The sequence below is a fragment of the Anomalospiza imberbis genome, chromosome 26 (assembly GCF_031753505.1).
Source record: "Anomalospiza imberbis isolate Cuckoo-Finch-1a 21T00152 chromosome 26, ASM3175350v1, whole genome shotgun sequence".
NCBI classification, from domain to species: Eukaryota; Metazoa; Chordata; class Aves; order Passeriformes; family Viduidae; genus Anomalospiza; species Anomalospiza imberbis.
Window position 1 is genome coordinate 1,234,237 of NC_089706.1, and position 21,687 is coordinate 1,255,923.

The following is a 21,687-nucleotide window of genomic DNA, read 5'->3' on the forward strand; positions in this document are numbered from 1 at the left end:
CGCCCGGCCCGCCCTCAGCGCGGCGCCGCCATGGCCGCGCCCGCCCGCCGGGCCCCCTCAGCGGCCGGGGGGCGCCTGGGGGGCGGCTGCGGCCGCGGTTCGCCCGGGGATCGCTGAACGAGCACGGAGCGAGCTCCCCGTGCCGCTGTTGCACACAGCACCGCAGGGCTAGGGCGGTTTCCAGGCACAGCCGCTCTGTTGTGGTGAGTTAATTGCCACGCGAATGACGCAGCCCCCGCTCAGTTCAACGCATGCTCGGGGAGGGCCCTGTTTGTCCCGAAAGTGGGGTTTTTAGCACGATGGTAATCTTTGTTCCGCTTAAGAATACGTGGGCCTCGAGTATTTTGCCCAATACGTGCATCAGCGCCTTGATTTCCTTCATCCTTAGAGCTAGTTCCTTCGGGGATGCCCTTGCCTAAGGGATACTCCTGCCTGCTCGTTTTTGATGGATTAGGATTGAAAGCATACAAAGATCTTCCACCAAAGGACGCCCTGACTTAAAGTAATCCTGGACATATTCCGCATTTTACAGCACCCTCAGCGCATTACAGCCCTGGCTGCGAGGAGATCGAATCCTTGCCTGGGCAGCACAAGGAAAGAGGAAAAAATCGAAGTGTATTTAGGTGCCACACTTGGAACACCAAAAGTGATTAATTAATAACAGCCAGCTCGGGATGGACAACCCTGTGCAGGGCTGCTTGCCTTTGGAAGTTAAATCCTGTGTGTGGCGGAGCAGCATTAAAATAGAACAGCCAAAAAAATTAAAAAAAAAAAAAAAAAACTAAACAAAAAACCAGAAAACACTTAAAGTTCTGGGTAGGCCTAAAAGAAGCCACAGAATTGTCATCATCAGCTTTTATTAGGTTAAGCATTGGTAGAGGAGCACTGCACTAAGCGTTGCTGGAAGGAAATAAAGATGTGAATACAGCTGTACTTAAGACATTAATTAACACATGGTTACTCCCACCCTTGTGCAAGTATGTTTTGGTGGGCGCAGGGAGACAGGGAATGGGGGTTATGGCCAGTGCATTATTCATTTTTTCTCCCTGGCAATCCCCCCAATTATTTTTGGGGATAAAGGAAATATTCCTCATCAGGACCTGCACACAGAATTCCCTCCGAGGCAGCACCCGCACTGCGAGCAGTCTGAGCCTCGTTAGATCCTTCCAGTAACTGCTGGGAGCAGAAGAGCATTGAAGGTTTACAGCAAAATGTCCTTTTTTTTTTTGCCACGGAATTCCAGTCTCCGCGTGAGCGGCGTTTCCTCACCGCGGGGAACGAGCCCGGTGCCTGGTCAGCAGCAGCAGGGAAGCCCAGCCTAGGAAAGAGATGATATCCTTGATGATATCCTGGTGTTGAAATCAGAGCTTTCCTGGTTTTGTCCTGGTGTGTAGAGATTCCATCGCCACCCGGAGAGGGGGGAGAGAATTTCTGGGAAATGCTTTGTTTCAAAGAAATCACCCAAAACTGATATTTTTACGTGGTCCACTTTGGAGGGGAAGTGCTGCTAACAGTGAAAATTCACTGCTGGCTGCAATAGATCCACCATAGAAAATAGATTCACTTGTAAGGTAAAAATACCTTTGTAGCAAGTGTGAAAGCAATAAAAAAACCCCAGGAACCAAGTTCAGTCCTTTTGTGACTCTACCACTGCTGAGGCAGTTTTTCAGCTTTTTCATAATCTGTACAAATTAAAAGCAGCTTTAAGTCAGAAGCAAGGACTGGTCTGGAAGTCTGACCTGTGCACACCAACCATCCAGACTGTGGAAAAGGAAATACACACTTTGAGGGTGGAGTCAGAAAGAAAAACAGGATGTTTTAAAACCCCAGTATGTTTAAAACATCTTCTGTTCAGCAAAAGAAAATGTTCTATCAGAAGATGAAAGGGAAAGAGGTTTCTGCTTGAATGATTGTGTTAGGAAAATAGTCGTTCGAGGAGACAATGCAGTCAGCAATATAAACAAGTGACAGTAGAGTTACTGCGGCTCTAACTGATATTTTGTGCTGAGGAATATAAATCCATACCTCCTATGGCAGACACGAGCCTCTGTGTTCAGAGTCTGGGTTCAGGGGGGTTCTGTAATTATAGTTTTCATAGGTATGGTAATAGCTACGTGAAAAAGAAGAAAACAATGAATTGCCTTGTAAAAGAACACTCGGTTTGGTTTCCTTTAAGAAAGAGAGGCTTAAAATAAGATGACATAACCACACCATGAGTTGCAGGTTGTATCATTTGCAAGCCTGAGCTGAAGGTACAAAATTACAAGGCCCAGACACTCTGAGTCAAATATTTCAGATGTATCAAGTGTATAAAGCTTGGGACTTGACACCAAGGGACAGGAACAAACAGCCAGAGCTGCCTTACCCTTCCTTCTGCTTGGAAATGATCTTCCAGACAACACCTGCCCCCAGGAGCAGCAGAACTGCTGCAGCTGCCAGTCCTGAGGGAGAAGAATCCGGGTTATTCTCACTATGCGTGTCAAGTACACTACATGCACAACAGGGTGTATCTGCCGAGTAAGCAGAGGGAGACTGAGGCCACTGAGCTGGGGACAAAAATGTTTGTAAGCTGCTTACCTAGGCCTACTGACCCGGGCTTGGGGGATGCTGGAGGGAAGGGGGAAAAAAGGAAAATCAGTGAAGTGTTCTACCAAAATACAGCCTTTCTCAACTGTCTTTAATCAATACGAATAAACCTCTTAAAAGCTCATCCAGTTGCACCCCTCTGCCACGGCAGGGACACCTCCCACTGTCCCAGGCTGCTCCAAGCCCCATCCAGCCTGGCCTTGGGCACTGCCAGGGATCCAGGGGCAGCCACAGCTTCCCCATGCCAATGTCTCACTGCTAAGACCCACAACACCGGATTTCTTAAAACCCTTGTATACTTCCTTTAAAAAAAAAAAAAAAAAACGACAGACATTTGCATGTTTAAAATTCCTTTGTATGCTTCTGTTTAATCTTTGTTTTGTTTACATTGCACTCACTCAGTTTACAGGCTGGCACGGGAGGGTCCCAGCTGAAATCCTCTTGACACTGGGTGTGACAGATGCCTTCCAGCATGTAACCATCGTCACATTCAAGAGTGATGTTAGTGCCAGAGCGATAAGTATTTCCTTTAATGGCTTCTTTAACACCTTGGACATCCGGGAATTCACATCTGATCTCTGAAATTGGAAGCAGTAAAAAGAGGACATTTAGAGGGAACACAAAATATGAGAAAAACAGCTGTGGGTTATTTAGGACATTGCTCTTGAATTCCTTCTGAGTGTAGCCAGCAATTAGCTCTCATTCCGCATTCTGCAGAACTGGGAAGGTGCCTCAGTCCCACATGGAATTCCAAAGAGCAAAGGAAGCACAGACACACCTTTGCACCGCGGGAGGGGCTGGCTCCAGGATCCCGACACCGTGCAGTTGATGAAAGCATTCCCAACCAGTGAGTAGCCAGGATCGCAGCTGTAGGATACAAGGGCTCCGGGGGGAAAGGTGGCAGAGGTGTTGCCTTTCAGCCTCCCATTGGTGATGTTTGGAGGCTGCAGACACTTCACAGCTGGAAAGTCAGGGAGAGACAATCAACGGGGTGCTGAAGGGTGGCCAGGGAGTGACTGAGGCATTGTCCATCTGCAGCCTCAACTGCTCCCTTTGAATTTCTTCCCCTGCACTCAACAGCCCAGAGCCCTGTAACTCCAGCAGGCTGTGGAAAGGCTAAAAACTCGAGCTTGTTCTCACCACACATTCTGTACTCAGATTTAGACCTTCTACAGACCTTTCCCTAAGGCTAGACTTGTTAAACGTCCTTTGTTCTTCGCTTTCTGCAGCCAAAACACACCTTGACAGACGGGAGGGGGATGGCTCCAGGCTCCAGATGCTGTACAATAAATGGATGCTGTCCCCAGGAGGGAGAAGCCAGGCTCACAGATGTAGTTTACAGATGTTCCCGCTGTAAAAACTGCTTTTGCTGGGCCACGGAAAGACCCGTGGGTGATATCTGCAGGCTTGGAGCAGTGCAGCACTGAAAACAGAGAGGTGCAGATCAAAGCAGAGCTCAGAGAGACAAGAGGGAAAACTTCTGAGCAGCTGGGGAAGGCTGAATGCTCCCTCCCACAGCACTGACCCCAGCAGCCCTGCCCAACCCTCTGCAAAATTCCCTCGAAAAAGCAGGACAGGTTGGGAGGGGGAGTTAGTGATTAGTAAATCAAATCTTGCCTCTTCAGGTAAGAGACCTACCTGGCTTTGTTGTGGTGTCAGGGTGGTGATAACGTTCTGACACTCCATCTAAATGCAGCATTAAGAGTTTAGAAACATGGTGGAGCAAATAAGATGTACACATTTACCTTCATTTCCCATCATCCTGGTGTTACATTTCCAGGAAAAAAATCACAGCTCTCTGATAGTCAGTGTCCTGCAGCTACCAAATTCCTCATTTCCAGGGAATTAAGAGAATGTAGATTATGGATTGCAACAAGCAGTGTGAGAAAGTGCAAATCATGCCAGTACTTACAGCACTACCCAAGCCCTGGCTCATCTCCTGTGTGTGAAGAGAGGCACAAATGAAAGGAAAAATTTCTGGGTTCTCCTTACAGTAGTTGGAGTAAACAGGAAAAATAAAAGCAACTTCGGCTTCAGTGAGTGGGCAGGAGAAAGCGGGAGGAATGTGCAATCCTGACAAGGCCAAGAGCTGATTCTTACCCTGCTCACAGACAGGTACGGGTGGGTGCCACCTCCTTTCACCTCGGCACTGGGACATGGGGTGGCCTCGCAGGGTGAAGCCTCTGTGGCACTTAAAGGTGACAGAGTCCCCGTAGGTGTAGCGGAGCTTGGGGACAGCCACCCTCCCGTTCTGGACCTGTGGGGCTGGGCACACCACCCCTGAAAAAGAAACTCGTATTTAGGGATGCAAAGCCGTGTGAGGGCTGTAATGAACACGTCCTAAAGTCCATTCTCAGTGTGCTCAGAGGAGTTTCACAGGTGGGACTTAGAGACTCAGATAAGAATAATTCCAAGAATTTAGGGGTTTTAGTTCTTTTAGGTACCTTAAGGGTACCACAGTATTTTATATATAAACATAGTTTATGCCCATGAACAGAATAGTGTGAATATATTCTAAGAAATACATGAAATGGGGTAGAAATGTGTCAGTACTGTCATTCTCATGAATGTTTTACTATCCCAGGCTCGTGCCTTCCAAAGCAATTCCATCTGAAGAAAAGACTAATTACAATGATCAACCCCTGCAAAACATCCTTGTGCTTCAGATAACAGTACAGGGTTTGGAAAATTCCATTTCAGTAGTACTCAGATATCACTCTTCTACTACAAAACACATTTTTTACTTGGTTCCTTATTTATTGTTGTGAAACAAAAGAGACAAGTCCCTGCAGGCATCTCACAACCCTTCAGTCTGCATTGCTGTGACAGATCAGAAGCTTACATCTGGAGGATTTTTAGAAGAAACCAAACATACAAGCATAAAAAAAACCAAACTATCCCAGAGGAATATTATGCTTTAATAGTCTTATTCGTTTAATTCTATTTATTTAAAGGAAATGCTTTATAATTTTAAGGACTTAATATGGCAATTCTGGCCCCAATATAGTGGCGACCTACTTACTCTGACAGATGGGAGGCAGACCAGTCCAGGCAACACCTCGTCCCAAAATCTCACATCTCCTGTGGGACTGTCCAACCAGTCTGTACCTGGAGGTACAGAGAAGAAATACCAGTTCATACCAAGTCTTCAGCTTGGGTTTTTCCCTCCCCAGAGGTTTCCTTCTGCAGCCTCCTGCTTCCAGCTGATCACCAAGGTCTCTCTGCTGGTTTGACGTGGGGCAATGAAGGACACCAAGTTCCTTCCTCCCAAATCCAAGAGGAGCAGCACTGACCCCGTAACTCTGGGTTAGATTGGTCAGGTGATAAATCAGGACCCAAATGATTTCCAAAGGGCTGGAGCCTCTTCGCAGCACGGCCTTGCTCCCACTCTCAGCTCCTGCTCGAGGCCATCTGAGAAGGAAAACTGAAACTGGTTTGCAAATTAATCTGCTGAGCACAGGAGGGAAAAATGAGACAATTCTCCCTTTCTGGAGCAGGCAACTACGGCGTAATTGGAACCAAAATTCCAATTCAGGTCTGCTGTGGGAGAACAGCTGTGCAGAGGAGTGGGCTCTGATCCTTTACCCAACACCAAACTCGGACACGGAGTCAGCAAAGGCAGCATGGGACTCACCCTTTGTCACACGTGTGGCTCACGGTTGACCCAAAAAGGAGATCTGTCAGAACAACAACTCTGCCATTCCTGGGGGGTTCTGGGTGTCTACATTGCTTCCCTGGGAAAGAACAAGGCTGAGTTTAAGCTCCTCTCTTGAGGTTGTGTAACACACCATGAGAAGGTACCTTAAGGCTCTGTCCAAGATCTGCCACCAATAGAGATGTGATTTCAGAAAGGCCCAAAGCGGCCTAGACCATGTGACTAGTAAAGCCATGTACAAATCTTTCCTTCAAAAACCCACAAAACAGACAATTTCCAATAACCAACACCAAATGGATGGAGCTATTCACTTTTACAGAACTCTAGGGCTTCAGACCACGTGTGGTTTTGGAGGCAAGTCAGAGTTTGGGGCACTCCAGGGCGTCCCGAGTGTCCTGGCCGGCAGCTGTAGTGCACAGTGTCCCCAACAGCAAATTCCAGCTGATTTTTGTATTCCCTGGTTAGCTCAGCAAAGGTGAGGTTTGGAGGTGCACCACAACCACCTATCGGGGAGAAAACATAGAGAGAAATGAAGATGTCAACTACAAAAATTGTTTTAAAATGTATTTTGTGTATGTACAGCTTAAAATCGTTGTGCAAAATGGGTAAAAAAAGGGGAGGGTAAAGGATTCAGCATTTTGGGAAGGGTGAGGATGAGTCCTACAGGCAGAAACTCCCAGGCCATCCATAACTCCAAGCTTAGAACCCCAGTGTACCTGCACAATGAGGGAGAGGGAGGCTCCAGTTGCCAGAGTTGGTGCAATAGATGGATGCCTCTCCCTGGAGGCTGTAGCCAGGGTCACAGCTGTAGTTCACAACCATCCCAGTGGGAAAAACCTCCAGGTCCTGGCTGTCATGGTTTCCTTTGTCAATATTTGGAGGTGAAGGGCATTGCCGCACTAAAGAGAGAGGGCAGAGCAAAACTGAGAAAAGGGCAGGGCTGTGACGCTGGGACAGGCTGGGGAAGTTGGGGTTGTTCAGCTTGAAGAAAAGGCTCCAGGGAGAACTTAGAGCCTCTTCCAGGGCCTAAAGGGGCTCCAAGAGAGCTGGAGAGGGACTTGGGACAAGGGATAGAGTGACAGGAATGGCTTCCCACTGCCAGAGGACAGGGATGGATGGGATATTGGGAAGGAATTCCTCCCTCTCAGGGTGGGGAGGCCCTGGCACAGGGTGCCCAGAGCAGCTGTGGCTGCCCCATCCCTGGAAATGTCCAAGGCCAGGCTGGGCAGCGCTTGGAGAAAGCTGGGGTACTGGAAGGTCCCTGCTCATGGGAGGGAGCTGATTTTAAGCTCCTTTAACTCAGTGTCATAGGAAAAGAATCACTGTTTTCAGGAGTCTGCCCAAATCCTCCAAAGGAGGGAGTGGTGAAGGGGAAATTACAAGGCTTCAGTGCACAACAATTTAAACTAATTAGAAGCAGCTACAGAACTTACTTTTGCAAAAGTCCTGGGCTTCAGACCACGTTAGATTTTCAAGACACGTAATAGTTGGTGATATCTGTGGCTGTTCCACGTATCCAGGCCGACAAGTGTAGTTCACAGTCATCCCAACAGGAAACTCAGTCTGATTTTCATATTCCTCGCTTAGCTCAGCAAATAGCAACGGTGTTGGTGTGCCACAACCGGCTGCCAAGAAACAAAATGGGCATGAGAAATATGTCCTTGGCTGTGAAATGCAGCTAAAGAGAAACAGGTGCATTGATAGGCACTGTTAAACCCCAAGTTATTAATGCATCTCCTATGTAGTCTGACATTTGTCTGCATCAAATAACACTCAGCCTGTAAGGACACAGGCACCTAATTTATGTGGCCTTAAAAAAACAGGATAAAACAATGCCCTAAACTTAGTTTGGTCAGTGTGGTGCCTTCATGCGACTCTGGGTTGTAAAGTACAGAAATCTTTAATTTCAATTTTAGATCACCCAAGCCTGTCTCCTTTTGGGAAACTTGAGCAATGCCACCAGCTTATTCCCAGTGCCCAAGTGAGCACAGCTCCCACTGTAGTTCTCCCTATACCATGCAATCCTGCAGGTTAGCAGGTTTGCTTGATGCAGGGGGGGAGCCTGGCACGGGATGGATGCTGAGCCTGGCACGGGATGGAGGCTGAGCCTGGCACGGGATGGATGCTGAGCCTGGCACGGGATGGATGCTGAGCCTGGCACGGGATGGATGCTGTGTCTGGCACGGGATGGATGCTGAGCATGGCATGGGATCGATGCTGAGCCTGGCACGGGATGGATGCTGAGCATGGCACGGGATGGATGCTGAGCCTGGCACGGGATGGATGCTGAGCCTGGCACGGGATGGAGGCTGGGCCTGGCACGGGATGGATGCTGAGCATGGCATGGGATGGATGCTGAGCATGGCACGGGATGGATGCTGAGCCTGGCACGGGATGGAGGCTGAGCCTGGCACGGGATGGATGCTGAGCATGGCATGGGATCGATGCTGAGCCTGGCACGGGATGGAGGCTGAGCCTGGCACGGGATGGAGGCTGAGCCTGGCACGGGATGGAGGCTGAGGCAGCCCCACCTGCACAGCGTGGGTAGGGAAGGCTCCAGTTGCCCCAGGCCGTGCACAGCACGGAGGGGTCCCCGAGCAGGGAGAAGCCGGGCTGGCAGCTGTAGTTCACGGAGGTGCCACTGGTGAAGTTCATCCCCGGCTCGGCGCTGAGCGTGGCGTGGGCGATGACGGGGGGCGGAGGGCAGAGCCGCACTGCCAGGGCAGGAGCAGAGAGCAGAGGTTTAGGGGTTTCACCCAGAGGAGGAGCACTGGTGCCACGGCAAAGCCCATCACAGCTGGCTCACCTGGCTGGCAGGTGGGCACAGCAGGCACCCAGCGGCTGTCGGGCTGGCACTTGGCCCCACGGCTGCCCCTCAGCACGAAGCCTGGGTGGCACTGGAAGGTGACGTTGTCCCCAGGGTGGTACACAGCCCTCCGGCCCTCAGCCACCTCTCCGTCCTTGATGCTGGGGCTGCTGCAGGTGATCGCTGGGAGGGAAAAGCAGCAGAGCTCAGGCTGGGGACACGGCTGCCAGAGCTGAGGGGTCCTCCTCTGGTTTTGGGAGGCCGTGTGAGTACAGTGCTCTCCCTTTGCACTGAGGGTAACAGCATTTGCAGCTACCTTCACACCAGGGGTAAGGGATGCTCCAGACTCCCAATGGCAAACAGGAAACCGTGGTTTTCCCGGTGAGGACGTAGCCCGGGTCACAATGGTACTTCACTGCCATGCCAGGGATGAACTCTGTCACACCCTTGCTGTCGTGCTGGCCATTTCTGATAATTGGAGGGGAAGGACACAGCGGCACTGCAAGGAGGGGAGAACATCCCAGCTAGCCAAGGGCTGGTAGTACAAACCCCCCCTGTAGGGTGAGGCAGCCTTTTAACTTTGTTCTTTCCCATCAGCTTCTGTCCAAGAGCAACAAGGGCTGTCACTGAATGATATTTCCATCCTACCCTCTCTTACCTTCCAGCCTTCATGTTTTCTGAGCTTATTGATGTAAAAATGATAGTTTCTCACTATTTAGGCAACTACAGTGGTTAGTTTCCATCTGTGGCCCTAATAACTTGCTCTGGTGTTTCTGTGGTTGTGAATGTTACCAGGCACCAGCCTGGATTTTGTGGATTCATTAGAAGACCTCTACATTTACCACGGGTCTGAATCACAGAAACATTTAGATTTGAAAAGTGGGATGGTGCCAGATGATGCTCACACCTCCCCAGGCAGCCTGTTCAGGGGTTTGGATGGGGATTAGGAGGATGGCAGGACATACACGTGCATGTTTTTCCTTTCCAGCCCTTGAGAGCAGCCCCTTTACCTCCACACAGAGGATCAGAAACCAGCTACCACGCTGCCCCTCATTTGCACTTACGCTTCTCACAGGTGGGGACAGGAGGGTGCCACTTGCCCCCAAACTGGCACTGAGACTCTTGAGAGCCCTTCAAGGCATAACCAAAGTTGCACTTGAAGACAACGATGTCCTCCAGGCTGTAGGTGGTCTCTGAGCCAGTCGCTTTTCCATTCTCGATCTCTGGCCTGGTGCAGCCAATTGCTGGAAGGGAAGAGCACGAGGATGTGAAGAGCTGGGGATGTGAAACCCCTCCTGGCTGTGGAGGGGCACTGGGCAGGGACAGCACCTGCTGCTGGGCCTTGCCATCACTGTCACGGGCATTTCAACGTTACTGACCCTTGTCCTTACACAAATATCATTATTCAGATGTTCCTGAGCCTTTGTACTCAGTGGGAACAGAAAGGGAAACCCACAGGGGCACATGGGGCTCCTCCTGCCCCTGGCACCTCTGCTCTCTGCCTCTCCCTGGGGATTTGGTTGCAGTGACTAAACCAAGAGCCAAGAAGGAGGAAGGAGCCGAGGGACAGGCAGAGGAAGGCACAGAACACACCTCGGCAGCGGGGCTGGGGCCGGCTCCAGGTTCCCTTGGCAGTGCAGCGGATGGAGGCGTTCCCCAGCAGGGAGTAGCCCTCGGCGCAGGTGTAGAGCACCAGCGTGCCCGGGCTGTGCCTGGCCCCGGGGCTGGCACTGTGCTGCCCGTTGGCAATGCTCGGGGGGGCAGGGCACCTCACCTCTGCCGGGAACAAGGAAAGGCAGGTGAGAAACGGGGCAGGGCAAGATAACCACCAAAAACCCAACCCTCTGAAAGCAAAGCAGGGAGATTACACAAGTGGAATCAGTCAGGACAAGGTGACATGTAACTTTTCCAGGAACTTAGCAGTTTTCTCCATCAGAGACCAACATCCTGGTTCTTGGAGCTTTTTCAGAAGTAATATGTCAAATTAAGTTGTGATAAAAACTGAAGCAATAATAGTACTTCCCCACCAGCATCAAAAAGAAAAAGCTGTTATAGTAAAGCACCACCAAATAAGCACTTGATGTGTAGAAAATGTTGAAAACAGTGTAAATTCTCCGAGTTGTTTTGAACGCTGACATTAACTGCTGTGAATGAATAAAATCAGTCGTGTGAGCTGTCTCCCCATGGGTGCAGGCCCTGCCACAGCCGTGGCTGTCCCTTGTGCCAGGGACAGCAGAGCTGGCTGTGGGCACACCCCGAGCCCTACCTTGGCACCGTGGCACTGCCCCGCTCCACGTGCCATGCTCCCCGTCCACAGAGGTGCAGGACAGGGAGGCGCCTCCAGCTGGGGCCAGCCCCGAGGCACAGGTGTAGGTGACCACGTCCCCGAGGGAGAAGGTGTCCCTGGAGCCCCCGCTGTGTGTCCCGTTGGGGATGGCCGGAGGGGGAGCGCAGGTGAGACCTGTGGGCAGACAAGGGGATGGTCAGCACCGCCCAGGGCTGCAGGGCACACACGCGGCCCAGGGAGGGCACTGATGGAGGGGAAACCACCTCAGCAGTGACACAATGACCTGATTCTCCAGGAACAAACTTTGCATGGAAAAAATCACACATGGGAGAGAAAATCTGTCCCCTCCTGTGAGTCACTTCCTTGCTGCCCCGTGTCTGGAGGCGCTGGGACAATTCTTACCTCCCTTTCCATAACCATTGGTGCACAGAGAGAGAGACTGGCCAGTGAGAAATACTTACCCACTAACAGGCAGTTTAAAATATTAATGTTTCTTCCTGGTTTGGACCAGAATAAATAAAATACCTTTGAAACCATTTTCAGAAGCATATCCAAAACAAAAGGAAAAGAAAAAGGAAATACTGTACACATTCAGTGACTTGAGAAATCTTTTGCAATAAAACCTTTGGCTTGAAAGAAGTTCCACTTTATCTTGTAAACCATCTCCAAGGGCCTGTTGTGGTGGCCTACTTACGCTGGCAGACAGGAGGATCCCCACTCCATGAGACATGTGTGCCAGAGACCTCACAAATTCTCTGGGAGCCTCCCACCAGCTTGTACCTGGACCACACAGAAGGATTAATTATTTTAACAGTGAGATTTTTCGACTTGAGGTTTCTTTACAAGCCTTGCAAGTGGCAGCCAAGAGTTCTGACTTGGGAACTGGGTTGTGTAAAGCTGAAAAGCCACTTCACTCTCACCAGGGCAAGACTCACCCTTTGTCACAAGTGTAATTAATTTTGGACCCGAAGAGGAGATCTGTCAGGACAACAGCTCTGCCGTTCGCTGGGTTCCCTGGGCTGGGGCACTGCTTCCCTGGAAGAGAATGCCAGCCTCCATCAGCCCTCAGCTGTGCTCAATCCCAGCCAGGGGTGTCCCCACAGAGAGCAGGCAGAGACGCCCACAAAGCTGGGCGAGTGTGGGAAAGCAGCCAAGCCTCACACTTCAGGCTTTCAGCACTCGTAGGACGTACTTGTACAGAACTCCAGCGCTGCAGACCACGTCTGGTTCCTGAGGCAGGTGATGGCTGGTGACACCCCCAGGAGCTGGGTGTAGCCAGGCTGGCACACGAATTCCACCCTGCTCCCCTCGGGAAACACCGTCCGGTTCCTGTAGGGCTCCTTCAGCTTGGCAAAGCCCAGCCTGGCAGGGGCTCTGCAGCCAGCTGCCAGGACAGAGAACAGCCCGGGTGTTAAAGAGCCACAAAGGTGGATTTGGGGAGCAGGGGAAGGTTAAGCCCTGTTGGGACACTTGCCCTGCTCGCAGACGGGCACAGGCGGCTCCCAGGTGTCGTTTGGCTGGCACCGGATCTCTCTGTGGCCACGAATGGCATAGCCTGGGTCACATTCAAAGGTCACGGTGTCCCCGTGTGCGTAGGCAGACCTGGCAGCCACGACCCTCCCGTGCTGGATCTGTGGGACAGGGCAGCTCGCCACTGGAAAAGAAAGAGGTGCAGGTGCTCAGAACAGGCCCTCAGGCAGAGCTGGGCAGCTGTGAAGCCACCAAGGGTTGCAGTTTTAAGACACAAGCCTGAAAATCATTTCTCCCTAGAGATGATGTTGTGCCTGCATCCTGCAATATCAAACATCCCCAAGGGCAAAGGGGACCCTGGGGCAGCGGGGTGGCCCTCCAGCCTCCCCTGCTCTGCCCCTGATGAAAATGCTGGGGCAAGAATTCCAGCTGGCTGGACTTTCCCAGTCTTTCCCAACATGGAGCAGCAGTGCTGGGAGGATTGCTGGGGGTCCCTGCAGCCTGAGGCAGCGCAGCCCACCTCCACAGGCCGGCAGGGGCTCGCTCCAGACGCCGTTGTGTCCGTCGCGGGTGGTGCAGTGGATGGAGGGCTCCCCGTGCAGAGGGAAGCCGCGGTCGCAGCTGTAGGTCACGGCCGTGCCGTAGTGGAACTCGCTCAGCAGCCGGCCCGAGTGCTGCCCGTTGGGGATGTCCGGAGGTGGCTCGCAAGGGATGCCTGCAGAGGTGCAGTAAGGTTTTGTCTATTCGAGCCAGGTCTCATAAGCTCTCATAGACAAACATCACACCCTTGATAGCTCAGCGACCTCAGGTAAAAGTAGCAGGATGGCTCCTGTGACAGCGTCGGAAACAAAATGGTTTTAATAAAAGGCAAAAAAAAAAGCTCTTTACAGAGAAAAACCAAGCCAGGGTAAGAGGTTCTTGCTCCTGCTAAAACACCCCACAAAAGCAATTTATTTCTTTTCTAGTGAATTGCTTAGGCAGGACTTTTTGGCTTCTGTCCAGTTGACTATCCTTAAGTTTGAGGTGAGGTCTCCAAGTCTCTATGAGGTGTCTTTTAACCAAATTGAGGAGAGAAACTTCTGGGCTTTTGTCCTTTTTAAGGAGACAAAGGGTAACTTGTTTACTCCATCAACAGGGGACACCTTCCTACAGTGCAGAACCTCAACTCAACAGCAGCATCAAAACACCTGGAATCCCTCAGTCTGTGGGCTGCAAACACTTGTTGTAAAGATGGGATGAAGTGACCTCTCAGGTGAGAGCTTGTTGGGAACAGGATCCCACCCCCCAGCAGGTGGAAAGCAGAGCAGCAATCAAAGCTCTCTGTGGAGCAAACACCTGCATGCTTTGCATTTTCTGCTTTTTAAGAAATAAGAAATCAAGTACTTATTTAGCATCACTTGTATAAAATCCTGGTGCCAGGTTGTGCAACAGGCACAGTCTGTGTGCCACCTGTGGTTCACGCCTTCCTGGAGAATCTGGGAAATGCTTTAAAACCCCAGAATGTACCAGCAAATATTTATTTCTTCGTATGAAACGGCCCTGATCAGCCACACTACTTGCTCAGCAGAGAAAGCCCCGGGTGGGATTGCTGAGGAGCAGCGCAGCAGCTCTTGGGCACTCACCAGTGGTGGAGAGAGGAAGCAAAGCCACGGTCTGGGATTTTGGGATTCACTGCTGGCCCTGCCTCAATGCTCTGTCCCTCCTTAGGACTGACCCTTGGTCTCTCTGGGTCTGACAAAACAACCCCTAAGCTGAACATGTTTTCCTTTCCTCTCCTGCAGTGGGCTCCTGGTGTCAGTCAGCAGCAGGACGCTCAAGCACTGCTGGAAAAGCTCCAGCTGAGGTGCTGCTTCCCAGAATCCCCTAAGCTTTGGGATCTTGTACCTTTTCCTAGACTGCTTTCTTGTGACTTCCAAACCTTCTGGTAATTTTCCTGCCCACAGAGGGGAGAAATTGCCTGTGAAAGCTTTGATTGGAAAGATGTGGCAGTCTCTGCTGGAAAATATTTCCCAGATCCATGCAAACCCCCAGAGCCATGAGCTACTTACGCTGGCAGAGGGGAACGCGACCAGTCCATGCAACACGTCCCCCAGAGATCTCACAGCGTCTGCTGGATTGTCCAATTAACCTGTGCCTGGTGTTAAAAGGATTGGTCATTCCTCCCAAGCCATTTCAGCTGGACCTACTGTTCCTCCCGACCACCTGGGATGTGGGATCAGCCCTGCTGGCAGCAGAGCTGTGGCCCTGAAGGGGAAATTCCTTCCTTGCTCTGCTTGAGCCATTTCCCAGCATTTATAGGGGAGATATATATATATATGCACACACAATAGTGTCTAGGCACAATAGGTACAGAACCCTGTACAGGGGCTTCTGTACAGAATCCATTTCCTGGGAATGAATGAACGGGGGTTAAAAAGGAGGACACTCACCTAATCCACCTCCAAACCAGGACTTACCCTTCTTCACATCTGTAAACCACTGTAGACCCAAACTGGAGATTTGTCAGGGAAATAATCTTGCCGTTCACAGGCTCACCAGGGTGACTGCACTGTTTCCCTGGGGAAGGAGAACACCCTTATTTTGGGCTCCTGTCTCTCTACATCACAGTACAAAATATGCAATTATTCCAGTCCCCTGCCCACATTCCCAGTTCCCCCCAACACGGGTTTCCAATTTCGAGGAGTTACATGGCTTTACTAGTCACATATTCAGAGTAACATCAAGGTTTTGGCAGCATGGACAGAACCTGAGACCTGTTCCTCCTGCAACAACAGACACCAAATCAAGGAGCTATTCACTTTTACAGAACTCTAGTGCTTCTGACCACACTCCGCTCTCAAGGCATGTCATAGTAGGTGACATTCCTGGGACTTTAGCATATCCAGGGAGGCAAGTGTATTGCACAGTCTTCCCAACAGAAAAATCAATGGCATTTCTATGCTCCTCGTTTAGCTCAGCAAACTGTAGCCTTGTGGGAGCACCACATGCACCTAGTGAGAGAGAAAAGGGACGTGAGAAGCAGGCAGGACAGGTATATCGAGGGCAAGCACACAAAGAACACTGTTAGGAGGAAAGGGGTTTGGTTTGCTTTGCAAAAATGTTCATTTTGATTAATATAGCCATTAATACACAAACACGTTTTCCCAAAGGGTTGCAGAGGATTAGGTTCTTTCCCAGGACAGGCTTAAATCTTCTCCTCGAAGGGTTTAACAACATTTTTGAAATAGGATTAGGGGACATAAAATAGCAGTGTACCCCGAGGCAGGTATGCCACATACCTGGAGACCCTGTGAAGGAGTTGTGGTGAGGCAGTGCTCTGTCACACACAGGAGCAGGGGGCTGCCAGCTGCCATCCTCCTGGCAGGACACGCTGGCACTGCCCTGCAGGCTGTAACCATCCTGGCACCGAAATGTCACCGTTTGCCCGGGTGCAGAGAGAAGCCCGTGGCCACCAACTTGCCTTCCATTGGCTACGACTGGACTGATGCAGACAGTCCCTGGAAATGAGGGTGTGCAGGAGGAGTCGGAGCAAAAGAAAACACAAAACCACAGGTTGTTAATGTTGGAACCACAAAATCAGCGTGATGTCCACGCAAACCTCCCCAGCCGTAGGAAGGATTGACATTAATTGATTCCTTGATACACTTTACGTGGAATTAACACTCTTGGAGGATCTGTTTGCACTGGTGAGGGTGTCCTCTGTGCTCAGAGCCACACTGAGTTTGTCCCTTGAGGGGACAGAGCCCAGACTCACCTTCGCAGCGAGGTCGGGGCTGGCTCCAGTTCCCCGATGCTCTGCAGGACACAGCGGCATTTCCAACCAGGTAATAGCCAGGATTGCAGGTGTACCTTACAGACATTCCAGCGGTAAAAAACGCTTTGTCCTGGCCGTTGTGTTTGCCATTGGCGACCTCCGGAGGCATGGGGCACGGCCGGACTGCGGGAGGGAGACGAGAAATTTAACTCAGAGCGAGAACGGGGAGCGAGGGGAAGACAGGCCGAGTGATGCTGCACGGCTGGGTTAAATCCCTGCCTGCACCCCCCGCTCCTGAGCAGCACCCGCACTCACCCCTCTGGCACACGAGCACCGGCGGGTCCCAGATGCCCCCGGGCTGGCACCGAGCCTCATCGGAGTCCTCTGTGGTGTAACCAGCATCACAGTCAAAGTGCAGAGTCTCTCCAGCTCTGTAGGTGCTCTGCACGTTGTGGACCTTCCCATTCTGCACCTCGGGTACCTGACAGCCGATCGCTGTGGGAGCAGTGAGAGCGTCCTCTGACCTTCTCTGCACCAGCTGGATCCTGCCCGCACAGAGCCCTGCCCTGCCCTCAGTGCCATAACGCAGCCTGCTCTGACCCTACAGGACACCCGGCACCCTGCCTGCCCCCCGCCCCAGGAGAGAGGCACCCACGCACCTTCACAGCGGGGCAGGGGCCGGCTCCAGAGCCCGGAGTCCGTGCAGGTGATGGACACGTTGCCCAGCAGCTCAAAGCCCTCCCTGCAGCTGTAGGACACGGTCGCTCCCTGGGAAAACCTGTCCGAGGAGTGCCCAGTGTGCAGCCCATTGGCGATGCTCGGTGGCCGAGGACATGTCACCTCTGCAGAGGGAGGGGGAAACCCCATGAGAGTTTGGGAGAGGTGATTTTGGGGAGCCAGCTCAGCCCCACCCTCCCGCATGTCAGACTTTGGGAGGAAAGAAGGGTTAAACCCAGGTACTGCCAGCTGCATCCTGCCAGCAGCCTTTGGGTCTCCTGTCTCTCCTCTGATTTTTCTGGACAAAGAGTATTGAAATGATTCATTTATAATCAGCTGGTCTCCCCCTAAAAGCTCTGTCCCCCCCCATGTCCATGCCAGGTCTCTGCACTGTCACCATCCATGGGTATGCTGGAGCCAGGCTGTGACTGGAGCACAGGGAGGAGGGTGCTGGCTCTGGATCCGTGGATTTTACCTTGTTCTTTACATATTATAAACCCGTATATTTCATTAAAATGGAATTTAGTCTCTCACTGAAGGTCTCAGTGGATTTGGTGAGGGTGTCCCCTGTGCTCAGAGCCACACTGAGTTTGTCCCCTGAGGGGACAGAGCCCAGACTCACCTTCGCAGCGAGGTCGGGGCTGGCTCCAGTTCCCCGATGCTCTGCAGGACACAGCGGCATTTCCAACCAGGTAATAGCCAGGATTGCAGGTGTACCTTACAGACATTCCCATGGTGAATCCTGCTTTGTCCTGGCCGTTGTGTTTGCCATTGGCGACCTCCGGAGGCATGGGGCACGGCCGGACTGCGGGAGGGAGACGGGAAATTTAACTCAGAGCAAGAACGGGGAGCGAGGGGAAGGCAGGCCGAGTGATGCTGCACGGCTGGGTTAAATCCCTGCCTGCACCCCCCGCTCCTGAGCAGCACCCGCACTCACCCCTCTGGCACACGAGCACCGGCGGGTCCCAGATGCCCCCGGGCTGGCACCGAGCCTCATCGGAGTCCTCTGTGGTGTAACCAGCATCACAGTCAAAGTGCAGAGTCTCTCCAGCTCTGTAGGTGCTCTGCACGTTGTGGACCTTCCCATTCTGCACCTCGGGTACCTGACAGCCGATCGCTGTGGGAGCAGTGAGAGCGTCCTCTGACCTTCTCTGCACCAGCTGGATCCTGCCCGCACAGAGCCCTGCCTTGCCCTCAGTGCCATAACGCCGCCTGCTCTGACCCTACAGGACACCCGGCACCCTGCCTGCCCCCCGCCCCAGGAGAGAGGCACCCACGCACCTTCACAGCGGGGCAGGGGCCGGCTCCAGAGCCCGGAGTCCGCGCAGGTGATGGACACGTTGCCCAGCAGCTCAAAGCCCTCCCTGCAGCTGTAGGACACGGTCGCTCCCTGGGAAAACCTGTCCGAGGAGTGCCCAGTGTGCAGCCCATTGGCGATGCTCGGTGGCCGAGGACATGTCACCTCTGCAGAGGGAGGGAAAGAGAGCGTCCTGTGCTCCGTGCTGGTTTGTGTGCTGCTGGCACAGCTGGGTAACAGCAGGGTGATCTCCTGAATTCTGCTCTGGCTTCCATTTGCCGGGCCAAGGCTTTAGTTCGCTCATGGTGCAGCAGCACCTGGAAGAAATTCCTGGCAGTAATGAGAGTCCCGACACGACTACGGGCACATCACGGGATTTGGGAAGGATCCGCACTGATGTAGGAGCAGTGAGAAGTTGTGGTTACTTTCCATTCCACAATGAAGATGAAATTGCCCCACATCTGCCCAGAAGCATTGTCAGAAATCCCCCGGGATTCAGATCCGGCCATCCCACGGGGTTAACTTCTCCCCATCCCTCTCAGAGCCCCAGGCAGGGCACAGCCGTCCCCATGTCCCACCCCAGCGTGTCCCACCGGAGCTCTTTCTGTTTCTCTGCCAGCCAAGCTTGGGAAGGGAAGCCAGGACGGATCCACCCCAGCTTTGCCTTTCCAGTGAATTTGAGAGGACACAAGAGGGAGCTTTCCCCGCGGCCGGCACTGCTCCCACCGCTGGGACACTCACCCTTCTTGCACTCCGGCAGAGGGGGGTCCCAGCTGGAGGCAGCCCCGCAGGTGCTGCTGCGGGGGCCCCGCAGGGTGTAGCCCGGCTTGCAGGTGACTCTCACGGTGTCCCCGGTCCGGTAGTAATAGCGACGGGGGGACACCGTCCCGTACCGCACACTTGGGAGCGGGCACCGGGCAGCTGGGGAGGAGAGAGGCGAGATGCTGAGCTGCACAGCTGCGGGCTCCTGCTCCCCGTGAGCAGGGGGGGCTGCAGCGGGGGTGGGGGTCCCTGGGGCTGCAGGACCCTCCCTGTGCTCCTCGGGGGCCCCGCTGCCACCTCAGCTGACAAAATCGGCGTGTCCGGGATTTCATGCCAGCCACCCAGCCTTTCCTGGCCCTTCTGCAGGCTCTGAAGCCCCTCCTAAGGGCCCAATCCGAAAATCCGAAAATCCAGGAAAACACCGACAGGGACGCGCAGGACTGACCCAAAGGCACCCCAGGGACCTGTGCTGTGCCAGGGGGCTGGGGGGTGCCCAGCCTGGGCTGGGGTGCCAGCTGTGGCTCTGATGACCCCAGAGGGTCTCTGCCATCAGCAGAGGAGCTCGGGGGCTCTGCGATGCCGAGCTCCATCTGGGACCAGTGCAGGGCTCCCGTTTGCCTCTGCAGGGACGAGCACAGGGGTCAGCGAGGAGAGGAGCAGCGATGAGGAGCAGGAGAGCCGTGGGAGGAAGGCCCCAGAGGAGCAGAGCTGCTGCTCTGCCTTACCTTGAGCCCCGGGCGTGGTGCTGAGGAGCAGAGCGGAGCTGCCCAGCAGGCAGAGGGTGAAGATGGGCACCATCCCTGACAGGTGGCAGCTCCCGGGGGCACGGGGCAGATATGGGCAGCCCAGTTCCTCCCACTGCCCCCGCGGGAGGAAGGAGACGCTGCTGGGGGACTTTCCAGGACTGTGGGATAGGAACCAGTGGGTTCCCCAGGACATGCAGGCACAGCCAGCACCCCCGAGGAGGCTGCAGGTGCCCCAGGCTGCTGCTGCTGGTGGTTTTGGCAGGGGAGGATGTGCAAAGAGGGGTTAAAAAGGGCTAGGTGCAGGCAGAGGTGCTGTAGCAGCACTTTGCCCATGGTGCAGAGCGCCCTTCCCTAGGGGAAGTGGCCCAGGCTCTGTCCCAGAGCCCCAGGGGATGGTGGTGGCACCTAAGGGACACGGCACAATTCACCTGCCCAGGCATGGGACGGGCAGTGGGGCATTCCCTCCTCCCGTAAAAATGGGAGCAGCTGGGGACACAAATCCTCCTGACCCGACCCTGGGCTCATCCCTCCCCACTGGCAGGAAGAATAAACCCCCAGACGGGACTTTTGGGTGGAGGAGCAGCCCCAGCAGCTCCAGCTCCCCAGCTCACATAGGTGACACTTCCTGAGCCTAAAGCAGGCAGCAAGACATGAACTGCTCAAGCCCTTTTATTTCTTTTATCGACAGAGAGCTTCCAATACTTACAAATCCAACGTTCACACTTCAGAATTGCACTTGGTCATTTGCACTCAGATTATAAAGAAAAATTATGTACAATTGATTACAAATACAGTAAACAAACCCTCTCCAATGGTAAATTTTGGTGACCACACCTGTAAACAATATTTCAGCATTCACAATTCCTTTCATTTGATAGTGGGGAGGTAATTCCAAGCTGATCCCCAAATCACATCTTAAATAATTTGAAAAAAAATCACTTTATGCAGTAGAAAAAAATGTGCTGGGAAATAGCAAAACCAAACACAACCCAGAGCTGCGAGGTTTTAGGTTGTATTTTATCCATTTAATCACTCACATGGGTTACGTGAGAGAGAAATAAAAATAGCCAGCAATGTGCAAGTGCTTGTTCTGCAAGGCTGAAAAAACAGGACCTGCAGTGCCCCTGTGACAGCTGAACAGGACGGTGCTCTGCTGGGAAGGGAGAACTTGGGGGTCTGTCTGGAACAAGGCTGATGTGTGGATGGAAATGGTTATTTGTGGGTTTCCTTCTTATTAGAGGCGTGTTCCTGCTAGCAGGGGAGAATGGAGAAACCAAAGGTCTGTAGTAGACACATTTTGGACGGTTCCTGTTCCCAGTGTGCATCATGAGAAGCTCCCAGATGGCTGATTTACCTCTGCAGCAGACAAAACCCCAAACCTCAACATTTTGCTTTACCAGCAGCTAAAGGTCTGAGTGTCTCAGGCTTAGGCAGTCAAAATTCCACCACAATGGTGTTTCCCTTCTGAACAGGAAATCTTCCAATGTTAACTCCATTTTACAACACCTCTTCAGCTTGCCCAGTGATCTTCAGCCAGGCTGAGTTACAGCCAGGAAAGGACACCAATGCCTCAGCCTGGCCTTTCCATCAGCCAGACAAGTCCAGGG

General features: G+C 52.7%; 1 protein-coding gene and 1 long non-coding RNA gene across 7 annotated transcripts; one reads left to right on the top strand and one right to left on the bottom strand.

Moving 5' to 3' along the window:
• The first annotated feature begins 37 nt into the window (after positions 1-37).
• Positions 38-7,852, top strand: LOC137462794 (uncharacterized). The gene is made up of 2 exons (XR_010993780.1): positions 38-203; positions 1,244-7,852. It is a non-coding gene; the product is annotated as an uncharacterized lncRNA (long non-coding RNA).
• LOC137462788 (complement receptor type 1-like) lies at positions 1,880-20,132 on the bottom strand. 6 transcript variants are annotated; one of them, XM_068173522.1, is made up of 36 exons: positions 20,060-20,132; positions 19,314-19,493; positions 18,557-18,739; positions 18,213-18,392; positions 17,898-18,080; positions 17,218-17,400; positions 16,874-17,053; positions 16,559-16,741; positions 16,083-16,301; positions 15,603-15,794; positions 15,261-15,360; positions 14,853-14,938; positions 13,325-13,519; positions 12,809-12,988; positions 12,527-12,718; positions 12,270-12,369; positions 12,029-12,114; positions 11,314-11,508; positions 10,641-10,823; positions 10,112-10,291; positions 9,364-9,546; positions 9,048-9,230; positions 8,773-8,955; positions 7,675-7,866; positions 6,958-7,140; positions 6,553-6,744; positions 6,221-6,320; positions 5,609-5,694; positions 4,687-4,866; positions 4,225-4,272; positions 3,827-4,009; positions 3,365-3,547; positions 2,985-3,164; positions 2,578-2,607; positions 2,366-2,441; positions 1,880-2,077 (listed from the first exon to the last, which is right to left on the bottom strand). In XM_068173522.1, the coding sequence occupies exons 1-36, from the start codon at positions 20,130-20,132 to the stop codon at positions 2,029-2,031; spliced, it is 5,484 nt and encodes a 1,827-aa protein (XP_068029623.1). In that variant the 3' UTR covers positions 1,880-2,028. The 6 variants fall into 6 exon arrangements, with proteins under 6 accessions (XP_068029623.1, XP_068029622.1, XP_068029625.1 ...); XM_068173521.1 differs by having other exon boundaries at positions 1,880-2,110; XM_068173524.1 differs by lacking the exon at positions 19,314-19,493 and having other exon boundaries at positions 1,880-2,110.
• Positions 20,133-21,687: the final 1,555 nt, after the last annotated feature.

Coding starts and splice junctions, on each gene's coding strand:
- LOC137462788 (XM_068173521.1), bottom strand. CDS start 20,132: ATGGTGCCCATCTTCACCCTCTGCCTGCTGGGCAGCTCCGCTCTGCTC. Junction 15,361..15,602: donor AGCACTAGAGTTCTGTAAAA/GTGAATAGCTCC, acceptor CTCCTTCCCCAG/GGAAACAGTGCAGTCACCCT. Junction 5,695..6,220: donor AGCCACACGTGTGACAAAGG/GTGAGTCCCATG, acceptor CTGTACCTCCAG/GTACAGACTGGTTGGACAGT.